Genomic DNA, 19,196 nt, shown 5'->3' on the forward strand with positions numbered 1-19,196 from the left:
CATTGTTGGTACAAGGTTGTTTCCTTTCCTGCATGACACATGCTTAACACATATTAAATTATGGGTTTGATATTTCTAGCAAAGCAGATTAACTAAATAAGCCTCATCTATGTTTGGTTTTCTCTCCAGAGCTTATGAACAGCTGTAATTGCCAGCAGTTACAAGACACCATACAGCTCTTTATAAGAAGGCACATTTATTCTTAAGATAAAAACATTAGAGAAAATCTTACAAACAATAAAAAAAAACCTACACACAAACAAAAAGCTTACCAGAGGTCATAAGAACATAAGAAAGGACGTACCAGGTCAGACCAAAGGTCCATCTAGCCCAGTATCCTGTCTACCAACAGTGGCCAATGCCAGGTGCCCCAGAGGGAGTGAACCTAACAGGCAATGATCAAGTGATCTCTCTCCTGCCATCCACTAACTGCCAGAACAGTAACAAGACCTTAGTAAATACTACAACACTAACAAGGCCTTAGTAGAGGTCAGTCTTTCAAACCCATCAAAGGGTTTTTTTCCCTTGTGGTTGCAAGTTTGTAACAGTGTTAGCTCAGAACTCCCACAACCAGGAATAACTCAGTCTTTCCTTTATGCAGATTGGGCCTTTGATATTGGCCTCATATAACAGGTGATCAGGAGACAAAGGCGTGCTCCTCAGTGTATAGCTTCAAAAGGATATTTTTTTTGTAACTGGAGGTAGGGAATTTGCATTCATCTCCTCCTACATATTTCCCAGGAAATCTACTTTATACGTATCATCCCAAAAGTCCACTCTTGTCTGGCACATTGTTCAATAGTGTTTTGATCATGTAGGCCTTACATTACATTTCCTTACATTGGAGAGGTTACATACAATCCCAGCCCACAATAATACATAATATTTGCATTTAATACAATGAATTCCCAAATATATTTAAACCTAATAAGTTTTCTCAAGGATATTACAGGAAATTGCCATATCTGTTACAAGGGGTTTTGTTAAACAGAATCAATTCAGCAAAGAGGAGGGTTTTCTTTGTGTATGTGTCTACATGACTAATCTCATTTGTATAGCTTTAGCTCTATTTGGTTTTCTGAAGGTGAAAACAGGTGCAGAACTAGAGAAAATTAGCTTAGTATAATGCTCGAGTAAGGACTTGTCTACAATTAAGACTCTACAGTGACACACCTGTAGCACTTTGGGTTATCCACCTCCCCAAGAGGCAATAGCTAGGTTGACAGAAGAATTCTTCTATCGACCTAGCTCTGTCTACATAGGGATTTAGGTCATCTTAACTATGCCCATCAGGGGGTGTAGATTTTTCACACCCCTGACTAGCGTAGATAAACCAATCTAATTTTCAACTGTAGAGCAGACCTAATGGAATAAAATTAAGAAAGAGAAAATGTAGGCAGAACATTAGAAAAAAAATCAGTAAGATCTATTAAGCTGTGAAATGATCTGCCCAGGGAAGTGATGAAAGCATTATCACATGGTACATTAAGTTGATTAAACAAAACACTAATAACTATACAATAGGCAACAACTTGCATTGGCAGGGGAATGGACTAACAGAAAATCTAGAAGGCCTTTTCCATCTCTTTATAAGAAGATTTGTTCATTGCTACTCTTTACTGCTACAATTATTTTGCTGTTTGTTACTTGGAATAATATTTTTCCTAATAATAAAAAGAAGAAAGAGTGTTTAAATATTTTAACTTCCTGCTTGCAACACAACAACAATTTATAACTAAGTTATTTGGCCATGAGTCTGGGAAGATCAATAAACATACTGATAAACATAAATAGACCCACACCTATCTTAACCAAATATGGTTAAGATGCATTAAAGTCTCTGCAACTCCATGTAGAAAATGTGTCACATATATAATAAAAAATACTACAGAGTGCTCCAGAAAATTCAAACTCCATAACAGAATTCTCAGAGGTTTCAGAGTAGCAGCCATGTTAGTCTGTATCTGCAAAAAGAACAGGAGTACTTGTGGCACCTTAGAAACTAACAAATTTATTTGAGCATAAGCTTTCGGGGGCTACAGCCCACTTCATCAAATGCATAGAATCTTACTATATGTTCCATTCTATGCATTTGATGAAGTGGGCTGTAGCCCACGAAAGCTTATGCTCAAATAAACCTGTTAGTCTCTAAGGTGCCACAAGTACTCCTGTTCTTTTTTTTAAGAATTCTCATACTCTTTCTACAGACTAGTCTTTCATCATGAGTGAAAGTCTGAACTCTATCAGACATACTGGAATGCTTAAAGCTGTCCAGTCCAGTCTAGATTTTGGTTTTCTGCCTTGAAGGGTTCCTCTTATATGTAGCTAATGTTTCTTCTTCAAATGATTGTTCATATCGATTCCGATTAGGTGTGTGCGCGCTGAGTGCACAGTCTCCAGTGCCTTATCATCCGGCACCATCTAGAGGCAAGCTGGCCATGATGAGGTGTTCACCATCATCTTCTCAGCACTGTTCGCCACTCCCCATCACTGTGGCTGAGACACCATTCTGAAGCATCAGGTTCCGGGCATGGCTCCCTGGCACCAACAGGGAGACGCTCCCCTTTCCCAGCACTGCTAGAGAAGCAGCATTTGTGCCCAGCATGGGCGTCTCGGCACCGGTCCCCCGTACCATCAGTTTAACACAGTTTGACACAGTTTGGTCATCACGGTCAAGATCAGTCTCGTCCAATTCTGATGGGGATTCCTTCTACTCTCGCCACAGCAGACACAGATCACACCGGCAATGGAGGGAGACACTGCCAGCATGGCACCCCAAGTGGCGACCCCTGGCACAATGGCCCTTTTGGACCCCCTGGGCATATCATCAGGCCCAGGGTTCCCTCACCAGGCACTCCCGCTTGATGGCCTCCGAAACCCAAGCAACCCAACCAACCATTGACAGGCCTACGCCACAGGGATCCGACACAATGTTGGCACAGGCCCCACCACCTACCCAGGTTGACGCTGCACCGACTCCAGCACAAGCCACACTGCAGGACCAGGCTACTGTCACTGCAACAGTGGTCACCTCAGAGGCTCCTAGCACTGACCATGAGGAGATCAGAGGCCGGAGGGTCAGGAGGACCCCGTGCCACCTCTGGCTTCCTCATCTTCATCCCTGGACGAAGCGGTGGCAGGAGCTTCTACTCGGGTCTACTCGGGTCCTACCCTGATCAACCATAGGGTCCACCAGGACCTTCTGCAGAGGATTTCCCGTAACATGGGGATACAGGCAAAGGAGGCTGTCGAACCTGATGGCCCCATGGTCAACATCCTCACACCAGAAAGCCCATCCAGGGTAGCTCTGCCTCTGATAAAAACAATTCAAAACAACATTAAGACTCTGTGGCAGACACCCATATCTATACTGCCTACCGCTAGAGGTGTGGAGTGCAAGTACTTCATCCCTTCCAAGGGATACGAGTACCTGTTCTCACACCCACAGCCATGTTCTTTGGTGGTGGCCGCAGTTAATGAGAAGGAAAGACAGAGCAGCAGTGGCCGACCCCTAAATCCAAGGAGTCGAAAAGCATGGACCTTTTTGGTGGAAAGGTCTACTCTACAGGGGGCCTACAGCTGAGGACAGAGAACCAGCAACCTATCCTCAGCAGATATAACTTCAACTGCTGGGCCACCATGGGGTAGTTTAAGGAGTTGATCCCACCAGACTCCGGAGCCAAGTTTTTAGCTATTATTGATGAAGGGAAGGCAGTGGCGTGGACCTCACTGCAGGCCTCACTAGACTCTGCGGACTTGGCTGCCCTCATCCTTTCCTCCGGGATAGCCAAAAGGAGGAGCTCATGGCTACAAGCATCCAGACTACCCACAGAGTTGCAGCAAACCCTGCAGGATCTACCATTCGAAGGTGCAGGGTTATTCTCAGAGCAAACAGACTCCAAGCTGCACAGCCTAAAGGACTCACGGGCTATGAAGTTGTTTGGTATTCACACACCGGCTACCCAACAAAAACATTTCAAGCCCTAACAGCAACAAACCTTCATCAGGGTCAAAGCAGGCCTTTTGAAGGTCTGACCAAGGATGGAGCACCTGTCTCAACAATGGATCCTTCCATGTGTTTTTTCAACTGTCTATCCCACCTTTTCCATGCTTTGTCTCAAATAACTTCAGACCACTGGGTTCTTCGCATGGTGGAAGCGGGATATTCTCTCCAATTCTGCTCCTATCCTCCCTCCCACCCTTTTCCCACCCTTTTCCCTGGCCCTCTTCCAGTCATGCTGGAAGGGCATAATGAGTAGAGTCCCGCAGGGATCAGTTCTGGGTCTGGTTCTGTTATATATCTTCATACATGATTCAGATAATAGCATAGAGAGTACGCTTATAAAGTTTGCGGATGATACCAAGCTGGGAGGGGTTGGAAGTGCTTTGGAGGATAGGATTAAAATTCAAAATGATCTGAAAAAAATGGAGAAATGGTCTGAAGTAAACAGAATGAAATTCAATAAGGACAAATGCAAAGTACTCCATTTAGGAAGGAACAATCAGTTGCACACATACAAAATGGGAAATGACTGTTTAGGAGGGAGTACTGTGGACACGGATCTGGGGGTCATAGCGGACCACAAGGTAAATACGAGTCAACAGTGTAACACTATTGCCAAAAAAAGCAAACATCATTCTGGGATATATTAGCAGAAGTATTGTAAGTAAGACCCGAGAAGTAATTATTTTGCTCTACTCCGCACTGATTAGGCCTCAACTGGAGTATTGTGTCCAGTTCTGGGTGCCACATGTCAGGAAAGATGTGGACAAATTGGAGAAAGTCCAGAGAAGAGCAATAAACATGATTAAAGGTCTAGAAAACATGACCTATGGGTTTGTTTAGTCTGGAGAAGAAAAGACTGAGAGGGGGCAAGATAACCGTTTTCAAGTACATGAAAGGTTGTCACAAGGTGGAGGGAGAAGAATTATTCTTCTTAATCTCTGAGGATAGGGCAAGAAGCAATGGGCTTAAATTTCAGCAAGGCAGATTTAGGCTGGACATTAGGAAAAACTTCCTAACAGTCAGGGTGGTAAGGCACTGGAATAAATTGCATAGGGAGGTTGTGGAATCTCCATCATTGGAGATTTTTAAGAGCAGGTTAGACAAACACCTGTCAGGAATGATCTAGATAATAGTTAGTCCTACAATGGCAACATGATAATTTTAACTGTCTTTAAAGATTTTAAATAGAAAACACAGAGAAAAACTAGGGCTGGTCTATATTGCTAAGTTAGGTCAACCTAACTACGTCACTCAGGGATGTGAAAAAGTCACACCCTAGAGAGAAATAGTAAAGCCAAATTAAACCCTGGTGTAGACATCACTCAGTCAGTGGAAGAATTCTTCCATTGACCTAACTACCACCTCTTAGAGAGGTGTATTTACTACAGCAACTGAGGAACCCTTTCAGTCGCTGTAGTAAGTGTCTACAGTATAGCACAGCATTTCTAGTGCTGACATATCTTTAGATGCCTTAATATTGCGGTAGACATGATTGAAAGAAACAGCAGATAGAGAAAAATACGGAGACACAGTAGATAAATCTAACGAGCACAGAGAGTGGACAGAAACAGCTTTATAATACCATAGTTTATGTGATTCAAAATGGAAAAATGGAATGTATAACTTTGCTAGAGATTAGCAACAGAGAGTCTTATGGCACCTTTAAGACTAAGGCCTGGTCTACACTACGGGTTTAGGTCGACTTTAGCAGCGTTAAACCAAATTAAGCCTGGACACGTCCACACAACGAAGCCCTTTCTTTCGATTTAAAGGGTCCTTTAAACCGGTTTCTTTACACCACCTCCGACGAGGGGATTAGCGATAAAACCGGCCTTTGCGGGTCGGAATTGGGGTAGTGTGGACGGAATTCGACGTTATTGGCCTCTGGGAGCTATCCCACAGTGCTTCATTGTGACCGCTCTGGACAGCACTCTCAACTCAGATGCACTGACCAGGTAGACAGGAAAAGACCCGCGAAGGTTTGAATTTCATTTCCTGTTTGCCCAGCGTGGAGAGCACAGGTGACCACGCAGAGCTCATCAGCACAGGTAACCGTGATGGAGTCCTCCCAGGATCGCAAAAGAGCTCCAGCATGGACCGAACGGGAGGTACGAGTTCTGCTCGCCATATGGGGAGATGAAGCAGTGATAGCTGAACTCCGTAGCAGTAAAAGAAATGGAAAAGTATTAGAAAAGATCTCCAAGGCCATGAAGGACCGAGGCCATAACAGGGACACACAGCAGTGCCGCGTGAAAATTAAGGAGCTACGGCAAGCTTACCACAAAGCCAGAGAAGCAAACGGAAGGTCCGGGGCAGAGCCGCAAACTTGCCGCTACTACGTGGAGCTGCATGCGATCCTACGGGTGCAGCCACCACTACCCCAACCGTGTGCTATGACTCTCTCACTGGAGAAACACACAGGGAAGACGGTTCGGGGAATGAGGAAGATGACGATGGAGGTACTGTAGGTAGCTCACAGCAGCAAGGAAGCGGAGAAACCGGTTTCCCCAACAGCCAGGATACGTTTGTGACCCTGGACCTGGAACCAGTAACCCCCGAACTCACCCAAGACCCTCAGGGGACACAGGAGACTCTGGTGAGTGTAACTTTGTAACTATTTGTAAACATTACAAAAAAAAAGCAAGCGTGTTTAATGATTACATTGCCCTGGCAATCGCGGCCAGTACATCTACTGGAAAAGTCTGTTAATGTGTATGGGGATGGAGCGGAAATCCTCCAGGGACATCTCCAGAAAGCTCTCCTGGTTGAAATGGGGTGATTTTATTAAGGGGACCTTCAGAGGCGCCCATTCCTGCTCTTCTGACCAGAAATGTTCCCCGCTGTTAACCACGCGGTGGGGGGAGGGGTGAAGTGATCATCCCAGAGAATCGTGTGTGTGTGTGTGGGGGGGGGGGGGGGGTGGTTTACTTGTGTTTGTGCCGCATGTTAACCGGGAATCCGCAGCCCCCTCCTTTTACATTGAAACCCCATTTTAAATGGACAACCCAATTCATCCTTGATATGGGAAATGCGCTGCTGTTTGCAACCTTTCCCGCATGTTAAGAAGGTTAAAAAAGCCAAAACACTGTGGCCTACCATGGCTGCCTGCAAGCCGAAATATGCGACCTTGTAATGAAAGAGTGTACCCATTGTTCTCTAAAATGTGTCTTTTTTAACCACCTCTCCCTTCTCCTCCACCAGCTACAAATGTTTCTCCTTCGCAGAGGCTCGTGAACATTAGAAAGAGAAAACGTAGGACGAGGGACGATATGTTCACGGAGCTGCAGATGTCCGCCCACGCTGATAGAGCATAGCAGAATGCGTGGAGGCAGTCAACGTCGGAGATGAGAAAAGCCCAATATGAACGAGAGGAGAGGTGGCAGGCTGAATCGCGGGATGAACAGAGCAAGTGGCGGACTGAAGACGATAGGTGGCGTCAGCTTGCAGACAGATGGCAAGAGGCAATGCTCCGTCTGCTGGAGCATCAAACTGATATGCTCGAGCGTATGGTTGAGTTGCAGGAAAGGCAGCAGGAGCAGAGACGGCCGCTACAGCCCCTGTGTAACCAACAGCCCTCCTCCCCAAGTTCCATAGCCTCCTCACCAAGACGCCCAAGAACATGGTGGGGGGGCCTCCGTACACCCAGTCACTCCACCCCAGATGATCGCCCAAGCATCAGAAGGCTGGCCTTCAATAAGAGTTAAAGTTTTAAAATGCAGTGTGTCCTTTTCCATCCCTCCTCCCCCACCCATCCCAGGCTACCTTGGCAATTATCCCCCTACCTCTGTAAGGAACTAATAAAGAATGCATGAATGTGAAAAAACAATGACTTTATTGCCTCTGCAAGCGGGAGGGGAGGGGAGGGTGGGGTGGGGTGGTTGGTTTACAGGGAAGTAGAGTGAACCGGGTCGGGGGGGGGGTGGTTGGAGGGTTCATCAAGGAGAAACAAACAGAAGTTTCACACAGTAGCCTGGCCAGTCACAAAACTCGTTTTCAAAGCTTCTCTGATGCGCACCGCGCCCTGCTGTGCTCCTCTAACCGCCCTGGTGTCTGGCTGCGCGTAATCAGCGGCCAGGCGAGTTGCCTCAACCTCCCACCCCGCCATAAATGTCTCCCCCTTACTCTCACAGATATTGTGGAGCGCACAGCAAGCAGCAATAACAATGGGGATATTCTTTTCGCTGAGGTCTGAGCGAGTCAGTAAGCTGCGCCAGCGCGCTTTTAAACGTCCAAATGCACATTCCACCACCATTCGGCACTTGCTCAGCCTGTAGTTGAACAGGTCCTGACTCCTGTCCAGGCTGCCTGTGTACGGCTTCATGAGCCATGGCATTAAGGGGTAGGCTGGGTCCCCAAGGATCACGATAGGCATTTCAACATCACCAATGGTCACTTTCTGGTCCGGGAAGAAAGTCCCTTCCTCCAGCTTTCGAAACAGAGCAGAGTTCCTGAAGACGCGAGCATCATGTACCTTTCCTGGCCATCCCACGTTGATGTTGGTGAAACGTCCCTTGTGATCCACCAGGGCTTGCAGCAGCATTGAAAAGTACCCCTTGCGGTTTACGTAGTCGGTGGCTTGGTGCTCCGGTGACAAGATAGGGATATGCGTTCCGTCTATGGCCCCGCCACAGTTTGGGAATCCCATTTCAGCAAAACCATCCACTATTGACTGCACGTTGCCCAGAGACACTACCCTTGCTATCACCAGGTCTTTCATTGCCCTGGCAAATTGGATCACAGCAGCCCCCACCGTAGATTTGCCCACTCCAAATTGATTCCCGACTGACCGGTAGCTGTCTGGCGTTGCAAGCTTCCACAGGGCTATCGCCACTCACTTCTCAACTGTGAGGGCTGCTCTCATCCTGGTATCCTGGTGTTTCAGGGCAGGGGAAAGCAAGTCACAAAGTTCCATGAAAGTGCCCTTACGCATGCGAAAGTTTCGCAGCCACTGGGAATCGTCCCATACCTGCAGCACGATGCGGTCCCAGCACTCTGTGCTTGTTTCCCGGGCCCAGAATCGGCGTTCCACGGCATGAACCTGCCCCAGTGACACCATGATTTCCACATTACTGGGGCCTGTGCCTTGTGAGAGGTCTATGTCCATGTCAATTTCCTCATCACTCTCGTTGCCGCGCTGCAATCCTCTCCTCGCCTGGTCCGGGTTTCGCCTTGGCATGTCCTGGCTCTGCATATACTCCAGGACAATGCGCGTGGTGTTCATAGTGCTCATAATTGCCGCGGTGATCTGAGCGGGCTCCATGATCCCAGTGCTAGCTGTGGCGCCTGGTCTGAAAAAAGGCGCGAAAGTAGTATCTGATGGACCAGGAGAAGGAGGGAGGGCCGAGTGACGACATGGCGTACAGGTACAGGAACAGGGAGAAACACAAACAACTGTCACACAGAATGGTCCCCCCAAAGATTAAACTGAAAACCGTGGGCTTAGCAGGCCATTGATTTCATGGAGGAAGGGGAAGCAAATGAATACAGAACAAATCTATTTTTTACATCTTAAGCTGGCAGCCGACGGTGCAGCATGAGTGATAGCCTCTCCAGTACGATGATGATGGGTACCAATCATAATATATCATCATCTGCCAAAAGGCAAGGGGCTGCTGCTGTGTAGCAATGCAGCCCCACGTCTGCCAGCCCCACGTCCGCCAGCACCCAGCATCGCCCTCGGCCTCTTCTGGGTGCTTAGCAGACAATATTGGGCAATTGGCAGAAAATAGTATATTACGACTGGTAACCATCATCATCGAAACAGTAGCATGTCTGCCCAGGTGGCCATGATTGACAGCCACACCAGTACGACGATGATGGGTACCAGTCACAATATACCATCTCCTGGCAAGGGGCTGGTGCAATGCAGCCCTACGGCTGCCAGCCCCATGGCTATCACTCATGCTACACCGTCTACCGCCAAAAGGCAGTTAGCAGCTGCTGCTGTGTAGCAATGCAGTCCCACGTCTGCCGGCACCCAGAGGACATATGGTGACGGTGAGCTCAGCTGAGCTGAGCGGGCTCCATGCTTGCCGTGGTATGTTGTCTGCACAGGTAACCCAGGTAAAAAGGCGCGAATCTATTGTCTGCCGTTGCTGTGACGGGGGAGTGAGGGGCCTGACGACATGTACCCAGAACCGCCCGCGACACTGTTTTGCATCATCCGGGCATTGGGATCTCAACCCAGAATTCAAAGAAAAGGCGCGAACCGCTTCTCGGCTCGAGCTGTGGCGCAAACGTAGTATCTGACGGCCTAGGGGAAGGAGGGAGGGGGGCCGAGTGACGACATGGCGTACAGGCACAGGGAATTAAAATAAAGAACGGTGGCTGTGCATCAGGGAGAGACACAAACAACTGTCACAGACTGGTCCCCCCCAAAGATTAAACTGAAAACCCTGGGTTTAGCAGGCCGTTGATTTGACGGAGGGAGGGGGAAGCAAATGAATACAGAGCAAATCTATTTTTTACATCTTAAGACGACGGTGCAGCGTGACTGATAGCCCTCGGCATCTTTCTGGGTGCTTGGCAGCAAATACTGGGCGGTGTATGACGATGGTCTTCAGGCCTATTGCACGAGCTGCTGCTCAGGGAAGACTCTGCTAACGTGCGATGACCCGACTTGTAATAGGCCGGCTAACAGTCATAATACACCATTTACTGCCAAAAGGCAAGCCCCACGGCTGCCAGCACCCAGATCGCCGATGAAGGCTACCAGTCTACTGCACCGTCTACCGCCAAAAGGCAGTTAGCAGCTGCTGCTGTGTAGCAATGCAGTCCCACGTCTGCCGGCACCCAGAGGACATATGGTGACGGTGAGCTCAGCTGAGCTGAGCGGGCTCCATGCTTGCCGTGGTATGTTGTCTGCACAGGTAACCCAGGTAAAAAGGCGCGAATCTATTGTCTGCCGTTGCTGTGACGAGGGGGGAGGGGCCTGACGACATGTACCCAGAACCGCCCGCGACACTGTTTTGCATCATCCGGGCATTGGGATCTCAACCCAGAATTCAAAGAAAAGGCGCGAAAGGCGCTTCTCGGCTCTATGAGCTGTGGCGCAAACGTAGTATCTGACGGACTAGGGGAAGGAGAGAGGGCGGGCCGAGTGACGACATGGCGTACAGGTACAGGTACAGGGAATTAAAATCAAGAAAAGTGGCTGTGCATCAGGGAGAAACACAAACAACTGTCACACAGAATAGTCCCCCCAAAGATTAAACTGAAAACCCTGGGCTTAGCAGGCCGTTGATTTGACGGAGGGAGGGGGAAGCAAATGAATACAGAGCAAATCTATTTTTTACATCTTAAGACGACGGTGCAGTGTGACTGATAGCCCTCGGCATCTTTCTGGGTGCTTGGCAGCAAATACAGGGCGGTGTATGACGATGGTCTTCAGGCCTATTGCACAATCGGCTTCTCGGGGAAGACTCTGCTAACGTACAATGACCCGACTTGTAATAGGACGGCTAACAGTCGTAATACACCATTTACTGCCAAAAGGCAAGCCCCACAGCTGCCAGCACCCAGATTGCCGATGAAGGCTACCAGTCTACTGCACCGTCTACCGCCAAAAGGCAGTTAGCAGCTGCTGCTGTGTAGCAATGCAGTCCCACGTCTGCCGGCACCCAGAGGACATATGGTGACGGTGAGCTCAGCTGACCATGTTGTCTGCACAGGTAACCCAGGTAACCCAGGTAAAAAGGCGCGAATCTATTGTCTGCCGTTGCTGTGACGGGGGAGGGAGGGGCCTGACAACATGTACCCAGAACCGCCCGCGACACTGTTTTGCATCATCCGGGCATTGGGATCTCAACCCAGAATTCCAAGGGGCGGCGGAGACTGCGGGAACTGTGGGATAGCTGTGTGATAGCTACCCATAGTGCAATGCTCCGGAAGTCGACGCTAGCCTCGTACTGTGGACGCGGTCCGCCGACTAGAGCACCTAGAGCATTTTATTGTGTGGACACACACAATCGGCTGTATACAACCGATTTCAATAAAACCGGCTTCTATAAATTCGAACTAATTTTGTAGTGTAGACATACCCTAACAGATGTATTGGAGCATAAGCTTTCGTGGGTGAATGCCCACTTCGTCGGATGCATCCAGACTAACACGGCTACCCCTCTGATACTTTGCTAGAGATTATTAGTCATAGTAGTAAAAAGTTAAATATTTCAGTGTTGGTGCTACTTTATACTTGAAATATCACATTGATTTTTGGTGTGCATTCATTTTGAAAATCTTTTGATGAGTGACAGTTAATTTAAATCCTAAATAGAAGAATATCACAGAACATTACTCATTAAGTTGCTTAAAGCAAAAATAGATTCTTCACAAAGTGTATACTGAGTAGCTAACAAAAAAGTAATTCATGCATTCAAATTCTGTACATACTTACAGTTCTCCTGCCCATTAATTAACCATTGATTTGAGAAATGTCAATTTTCTGATAATAGTTTTATGTGCCACATGATCAACTTCATTAAATTCACATTATTCCATGTGGCAGGACTGGGTCTCAATTTCACATCTGCTTAAAACAATTTAACTAAAAGCAATATGTTGATTTTTTTTTCCTTCCAGGATTATTTTAAAGATTTACAATTGCTATATACTTAAATGCCTAGATTGGCACATTGCAGGATGAAGTTTCTAAGCATTTTTCCACCTCAGTAAACAATATAAAATTGTAAATGAGATTGTCATTGTTAAGAAACAATGTTTATATTATTTTAAAGGCAGTACAAAAAGGCTCATAGATATACACAAAAAAACAACATGAAGGAGTTAATTCCCTGCTATTCCATGTAATGATGACTACACTGGCCCTTTTAAGAGAGAACTTTGTACTTCTGCTATATACCTGTGGTTTTGTACTGGTGACCCCTTTTACATAGCAAGCCAAACACATTTTTATATATTTAACACCATTATAAATGCTGCAGGAAAAGCAGTGTTTGGGGTGGAGGCTGACAGCTCACGACTTCTCATTTAATAACCTCACGACCCCCTGAGGGGTCCAGACCGCCAGTTTAAGAACCCCTGTGCTATATCTTTGCTGATATTGAGGAGGAAACAAAATCACCAGATGGATCCTGATGCCCACCCCACACAAGACCTGAAGGGGTTAACGAGCCTAGGTGGGCCAATTAACCACCTAGGTTGCACCTGGAGGAGGAGCCAGAGAGTAATGAGGGCTAATTAAAGAGGAAGCTCAGCTATACAGGCCCTAGAGGGGCTTGTATATCCAGGAGCTGAGAGTAGAAGAGGGGCTACAGAGAGAGAGAGGGTTTACAGTCACCCTCAGCGTAAGAAAACACAAGGTAGGAAGTAGCTCAGGGATACATCAGGAAAGTTCAGGACTGTGCAAACCAGGACTGGCTCCAGGGTTTTTGCCGCCCCAAGCGGCGGAAAAAAAAAAAAAAAAAAAGCCACGATCGCAATTGGCGGCACTCCGGTAGCAGCTCCACCGTGCCACTTTCTTCTTCGGCAGGAATTTGGCGGCAGGTGCTTCCCTCCGAGAGGGACCCGCCACCAAATTGCCACCGAACAGCCCGACGTGCTGCCCCTTCCCCTTGGCCGCCCCAAGCAGCTGCTTGCTGGGCTGGTGCCTGGAGCCAGCCCTGGTGCAAACCTTAACTGTTTATTGTCAGGGCCGGCTCCAGCTGTTTTGCTGCCCCAAGCGGCGAAGCGGAGGGAAAAAAAGGCGATCGACGGCACTTTGGCGGCAGCTCAAACACACCGCTTCATTCTTCTGTGGCAATTCGGCGGCAGATCCTTCGCTCCCAGGGACTGAGGGACCCACCGCCAAATTGCCGCCAAAGACCCAGACGTGCTGCCCTTTTCCATTGGCCGCCCCAAGCACCTGCTTCCTTCGCTAGTGCCTGAAGATGGCCCTGCGTATTGTAGGGTCCCTGGGCTAGAACCCAGTGCAAAGGGTGGGCTTGGGTTCTCCTACCAGTCACTGGAGAAGTGGCACTGTTAAGGGGCAGTGAAAGACAAGACTGCCTGGGACAGTGGGTCCAGAGAAACTTAGATGCATGCAATTTTCACAGAAGGGGAATCCCTTCCTGGGTTTTGGAATCAGCAATACCATCTGGCTTGTGAACTCTGTCTGGGGGTGCATCTTCCTTGAGCGCACACCCAAGTCCTTACCTCAGCTCAGTGCCTTCACCATAGACTTTGAAGGCCCCAGTACCAAGTCTTTGGGAGACTTATGTAGTCTCTTTTTAGATACCAGCAATGAGGATATGCATCTGGACTGTCAGAAGAGGTGGAACACTCCTAACTGACTCAGATGTACTCAGTACCTGTTCCAAGTGGGAAGGTTCCTATGGCGGGTGAAGCACAGACTCTATAAGCAGGTACTTGTGTCTGGCAGCCAGGAGAATGAGGCATTAGTCTGGTACTGAGCCCGGTACTCAACGATGTTGATGCGAGGCCAAGAAGGCAGCAGGGTCCTGGGGGTGTGGGGGAATGGATACAGGGCCATGGGAGGTAGCAGAGGCCAGGGGCGATGGGGGTGGGTGATGAGCCCCACTGTTGCATGGCCAGAGCCAGGGTCTGGTGTTTGCTGCTATGTGGCCAGGGATGGGGCTCAGTGCCCGCAGCCGGAACCCAGAGCTGGGGACCAGGGATCGGAGCCTGCTGCCGGACAGCCAGAGCTCAGAGCTCGGTGCATGGGGATCAGCACCAGGGTCTAGGGCCGTGTGGCTGGAGCCTGGGTCCAGTGCCCATCACTGTATGGCTGTAGCTGGGGGCCAGAGGGTGACTGAAGCTCCACGGCCAGAGCCGGGCGTCAGCACCTGCTGCCCTGTGGCCAGAGCCAGGGGTTGGCACCCAAAGCCCTGTGCTTGGAGCCTGCTGCCGTGCAGCTGGGGCTGGGGATCAGCGCTTGTAGACAGCGCCTGCCACTGCATGGCTGTAGCCCGGGACCAGAGCTGGGAGCCAGCGCCTGCTGCCACGTAGCTGGAACCAGGGGCCAGAGGCCAGGGCCATGTATCCAGAGCCAGTGGGGGTGGGAGGGGTAGAGAGGGATGGCAGTACCTGGTGCCCCATGATCAGAGCCCGGGGCCACAGGGCCAGGTTCCTGAAGTCCCGCCACTGGAGCCTGCTTCCCAAACCTCCTCCCCCCCACACACAATGTGGATCAAAAACTCACCTTACTCCTGCAGCATTGTGCCCCACCTCTCTCCAGAGGCAGTGCTTTTCCCCCCACCCCCATCACCACCCAGGAGGTGGTCGTGGCCACACAAAAAGCCCGTTGGCTGCATGCAGCTATCGTGCAGCTATTTGAGAAACGTTGCACTACACTAGACTAACACTATGGGCAATATGCATTTTAAAGAGGGGAAGGCTTGCAGATGCAAAGACTGTAGCTCCAACAACCACCGTCACTGGCGGTAGGAAGGATCTTCTGGGCAGGAGAGGTCAGGGGCAGTACGGCCCTTTATACATACATGTAGAGGCACAAGGCACTAGAGAGGGCTCACACTGCTCCTATCGGTACTCATGAGGGAAAAATCTCCAACAACCAGGCATGAGGTACATACACATCTACATGAACATAAAATCACTTGAAGAACTTTCCTGTTCCAGCATAGGGGAGTCAGGGGTGAACTCAGGGGCAAGAGGGAGACAGGCCATAGCAGACAGCACTATGAACTTAAGAAAATAAGAATGGCCATACTGGGTCAAACCAAAGGTCCATCTAGCCCAGTATCCTGTCTGCCGACAGTGGCCAATGCCAGGTGCCCCAGAGGGAGTGGACCAACAGGTAATGATCAAGTGATCTCTCTCCTGCCATCCATCTCCACCCTCTGACAAACAGAGGCTAGGGACACCATTCCTTACCCATCGTGGCTAATAGCCATTAATGGACTTAACCTCCATGAATTTATCTAGTTTTCTTTTAAACCCTGTTATAGTCCTAGCCTTCACAAACTCCTCAGGCAAGGAGTTCCACACGTTGACTGTGCACTGTGTGAAGAAGAACTTCCTTTTATTTGTTTTAAAGCTGCTGCCCATTAATTTCATTTTGTGGCCCCTAGTTCTTATATTATAGGAACAAGTAAATAATTTTTCCTTATTCACTTTCTCCACACCACTCATGATTTTATATACTTCTATCATATCCCCCCTTCGTCGCCTCTTTTCCAAGCTGAAAAGTCCTAGCCTCTTTAATCTCTCCTCATATGGGACTCATTCCAAACCCCTAATCATTTTAGTTGCCCTTCTCTGAACCTTTTCTAATGCCACATCTGTACATAGTATTCAAGATGTGGGCGTACAATGGATTTATATAAGGGTGATAAGATATTCTGTTTTATTCTCCATCCCTTTTTCAATGATTCCTAACATCCTGTTTGCTTTTTTGACTGCCGCTGCACACTGCATGGATGTCTTCAGAGAACTATCCACGATGACTCCAAGATCTCTTTCCTGATTAGTTGTGGCTAAATTAGCCCCCAGCATATTGTATGTATAGTTGGGGTTATTTTTTCCAGTGTGCATTACTTTACATTTATCCACAATAAATTTCATTTGCCATTTTGTTGCCCAATCACTTAGTTTTGTGAGATCTTTTTTGAAGTTCTTCACAATCTGCTGTGGTCTTAACTATCTTGAGCAGTGAGGAGTTTCCTAAACTTAATTTCACCCTACTGTTACTCACACCTTCTTGTCAACTGTCTGTAATGGGCCACTCTCTTACCACTTCAAAAGTTATTTTTCCTCCCTTGGTATCCTGCTGTTAATTGATTTATCTCGTTAGACTGAACTCACACTTGGAAAAGCAACCCCCATCCTTTAATGTATTTATACCTGTTCCTGTATTTTTCACTTCATGCATCGGATGAAGTGTGTTCTAGCCCACGAAAGCTTATGCCCAAATAAACCTGTTAGTCTCTAAGGTGCCACAAGGACTCCTTGTTGTTTTTGTATTGGCTCAGGTTCTGATTCAGCAAGGTACTTAATCACATGCTTAACATTAAGCATGTGAACAGTTATGTTGACTTCAAAGGGACTGTTCACATACTTAGTCACATTTTAAAGCAAATTGGGGCCTTAGAGAGAGATTCTGGATTGGAGAATTTTATAGCCCTGTAACTGAAGATGCAATGTAAAAGCCGTTGTGCTATACTAGGCACCTCCAAGCCTTCTCGCATTGGGAAAGATGTTAGACAGCATAGGAGAACTGCACAGTCATGAAACAAAGGAATAGCTTCACTTTTGTATCAGAGCGTTGGACCCCCATAATCCCATTCTGAAATGGTAAATCCAAATTAATCGCACCTATCACAGTATTTATTTATAGAGAAATGAGGCTGTGACATAGAGACTATTTGGTAAAAAGCCCCTGTTATTTGCAAACAATTTTCACCTGGGAGCTGACTAACTCAATGCAACAAGCACATGCTTTACAGGATATTTATTCATAAGAGTAACATGTAAGGTATCTACAGAAAGCACTCAATTTGCCAAGATTCTTAACCATTGTGAGATATATGTATGGGTAATATTTAATGTATTTATATTGAAAATGTGCTTTATGGCCTTGGAGTAGAAATTAGTCACCAGGAGATAATGTGCCTCAGAGATGACTCATTCAAGCAAGAGGGAACTGTCACCTCTCTCTAAATCAGCCAGTGAGGTAATGCAAGGTTCTATTGTCTACCCTTGCCACATCTCAGAACAGTCAATGGGAAACCATCAAAGACAATTGCAAATGATCTCAACCACTTGGCAGTAAAAAGGGACATTATAGCTGGCAGGAGATCACCTAGGCTATGAATAGAGACAAAGGGTAGGTAGATGCAGTCTTGATCCATTCACTGAGGAAACCCCTAAAGGAGTGTGGGGCTTTCATTAACATTTCGATCCTGGCTCTTGTGAAACCAGCCAGCTCTGCAACAGATTGAACTTGGGGGGTGGGGGGAAAATCTACTTTATTACATAGGAAAGGTAACTACTGGTAAGTGTAGACCCAGATTCATGTTTTGTGATTTTGTTTTGTATTGCAACCTGTTGTTTCCACTACTCTCTCTTGTTTCTACTTAAATATTTATTCTTTCTTAACAAAATATTTCTTTCTTTTATCATAAGTGCTGCACAGTTTACAGGAGTGGGGGTTTAAGGTAAAACTGGTAAATGGGGCTACCCTGCACTTTTGGAGGCAAAGGATCTGGAATTTATGAGAGTAGCCAGCGTCAGGGGCTGGATATCACGGGGGGAACGATTCAAAGAGATTTAGAAATGGGCATGTACCTATTGTTAACCTGCAAGACAAAGTTAGTGATGGCATAGCCCAGAGGAGAGCACCTGAGGGGCTGAAAGGCTAGTGGTGTTAGGAAGCTGATATCTAGCTATCACAAGAAAGACTCCCTCACGCTGGCGGCGGGGGAAACAAGGTGACTCACAGTCCTGAGTGCTCAAGAACCATTACAACGGCTAACTGGCAACAGACACTTACTGGGAATAAAAAAGATAATTTTAAAGAATGAAAAGAAAGCCTTGCATCAATTATTAATTTAAGTAGAAGCTCTTAAATAGTGAAAATTAATAAAAAAATTGACAACATTCATAAGATGTATCAGAGGTAGAAAATGTATCACAGAAGGACGATACTATGGTAAGCACCCACAAGACAGAGAGGTATTTATCTATCTCCCCAGGACCCAAGCTAGAACAATAACAGTTATATTGTACATCAATCAAAACATAGTTAATTGAGCATTGTGCGGAGGAAGGGGAAAAGAAGAGCAGAAGAATCTGTTTCATGGGGTATAAATTACCTGCAAACAGAACATTGTCTCTGTGGCTGGAGAGCTGTGAACATTACAATCACAGAGTAGTTACGAGGTGGGGCCTTCACAAATCTTCTGAATTTGTCTCCATTCATGCGGATGACTGAGCGCCTTGAGCTCCATTCCATAAGCTGTTCCACCTTTTCCGCTAACAGATTCTGTAATCAAATACAAGGAGGAGGCATGTTAAATACAAGCACCATGGGGCTAAATTCTGCCCTTGTTTGAACATACCCAATAGAAGAATTTGACTCTTATTCTATCTACTTTTAACAGCAATTGAGTTAAAGATTTTTTACAAATATAACTGAATTTGGTTTGAAAAAAATTAAACTGATTAAAGCAGACTTGTAAGTTACCACTTCAGGAAAACATTTCATTTCAAATTC

At 47.2% G+C, this 19,196-nt stretch overlaps 1 protein-coding gene across 2 annotated transcripts in view; it reads right to left on the reverse strand.

Annotated features, from left to right (window-relative positions):
• The window catches only part of TUSC3 (tumor suppressor candidate 3), a 285,711-nt gene that overhangs the window by 152,438 nt on the left and 114,077 nt on the right, over positions 1 to 19,196 (reverse strand). For both annotated transcript variants that reach the window (XM_034772412.1, XM_034772411.1), the window contains exon 2: positions 18,796 to 18,965. In XM_034772412.1, the coding sequence (XP_034628303.1) occupies positions 18,796 to 18,965 (170 nt within the window). The remainder of the gene's footprint in view (positions 1 to 18,795; positions 18,966 to 19,196) is intronic.

Source organism: Trachemys scripta, chromosome 5, assembly GCF_013100865.1.
Source record: "Trachemys scripta elegans isolate TJP31775 chromosome 5, CAS_Tse_1.0, whole genome shotgun sequence".
In the NCBI taxonomy this organism is placed as follows: Eukaryota; Metazoa; Chordata; order Testudines; family Emydidae; genus Trachemys; species Trachemys scripta.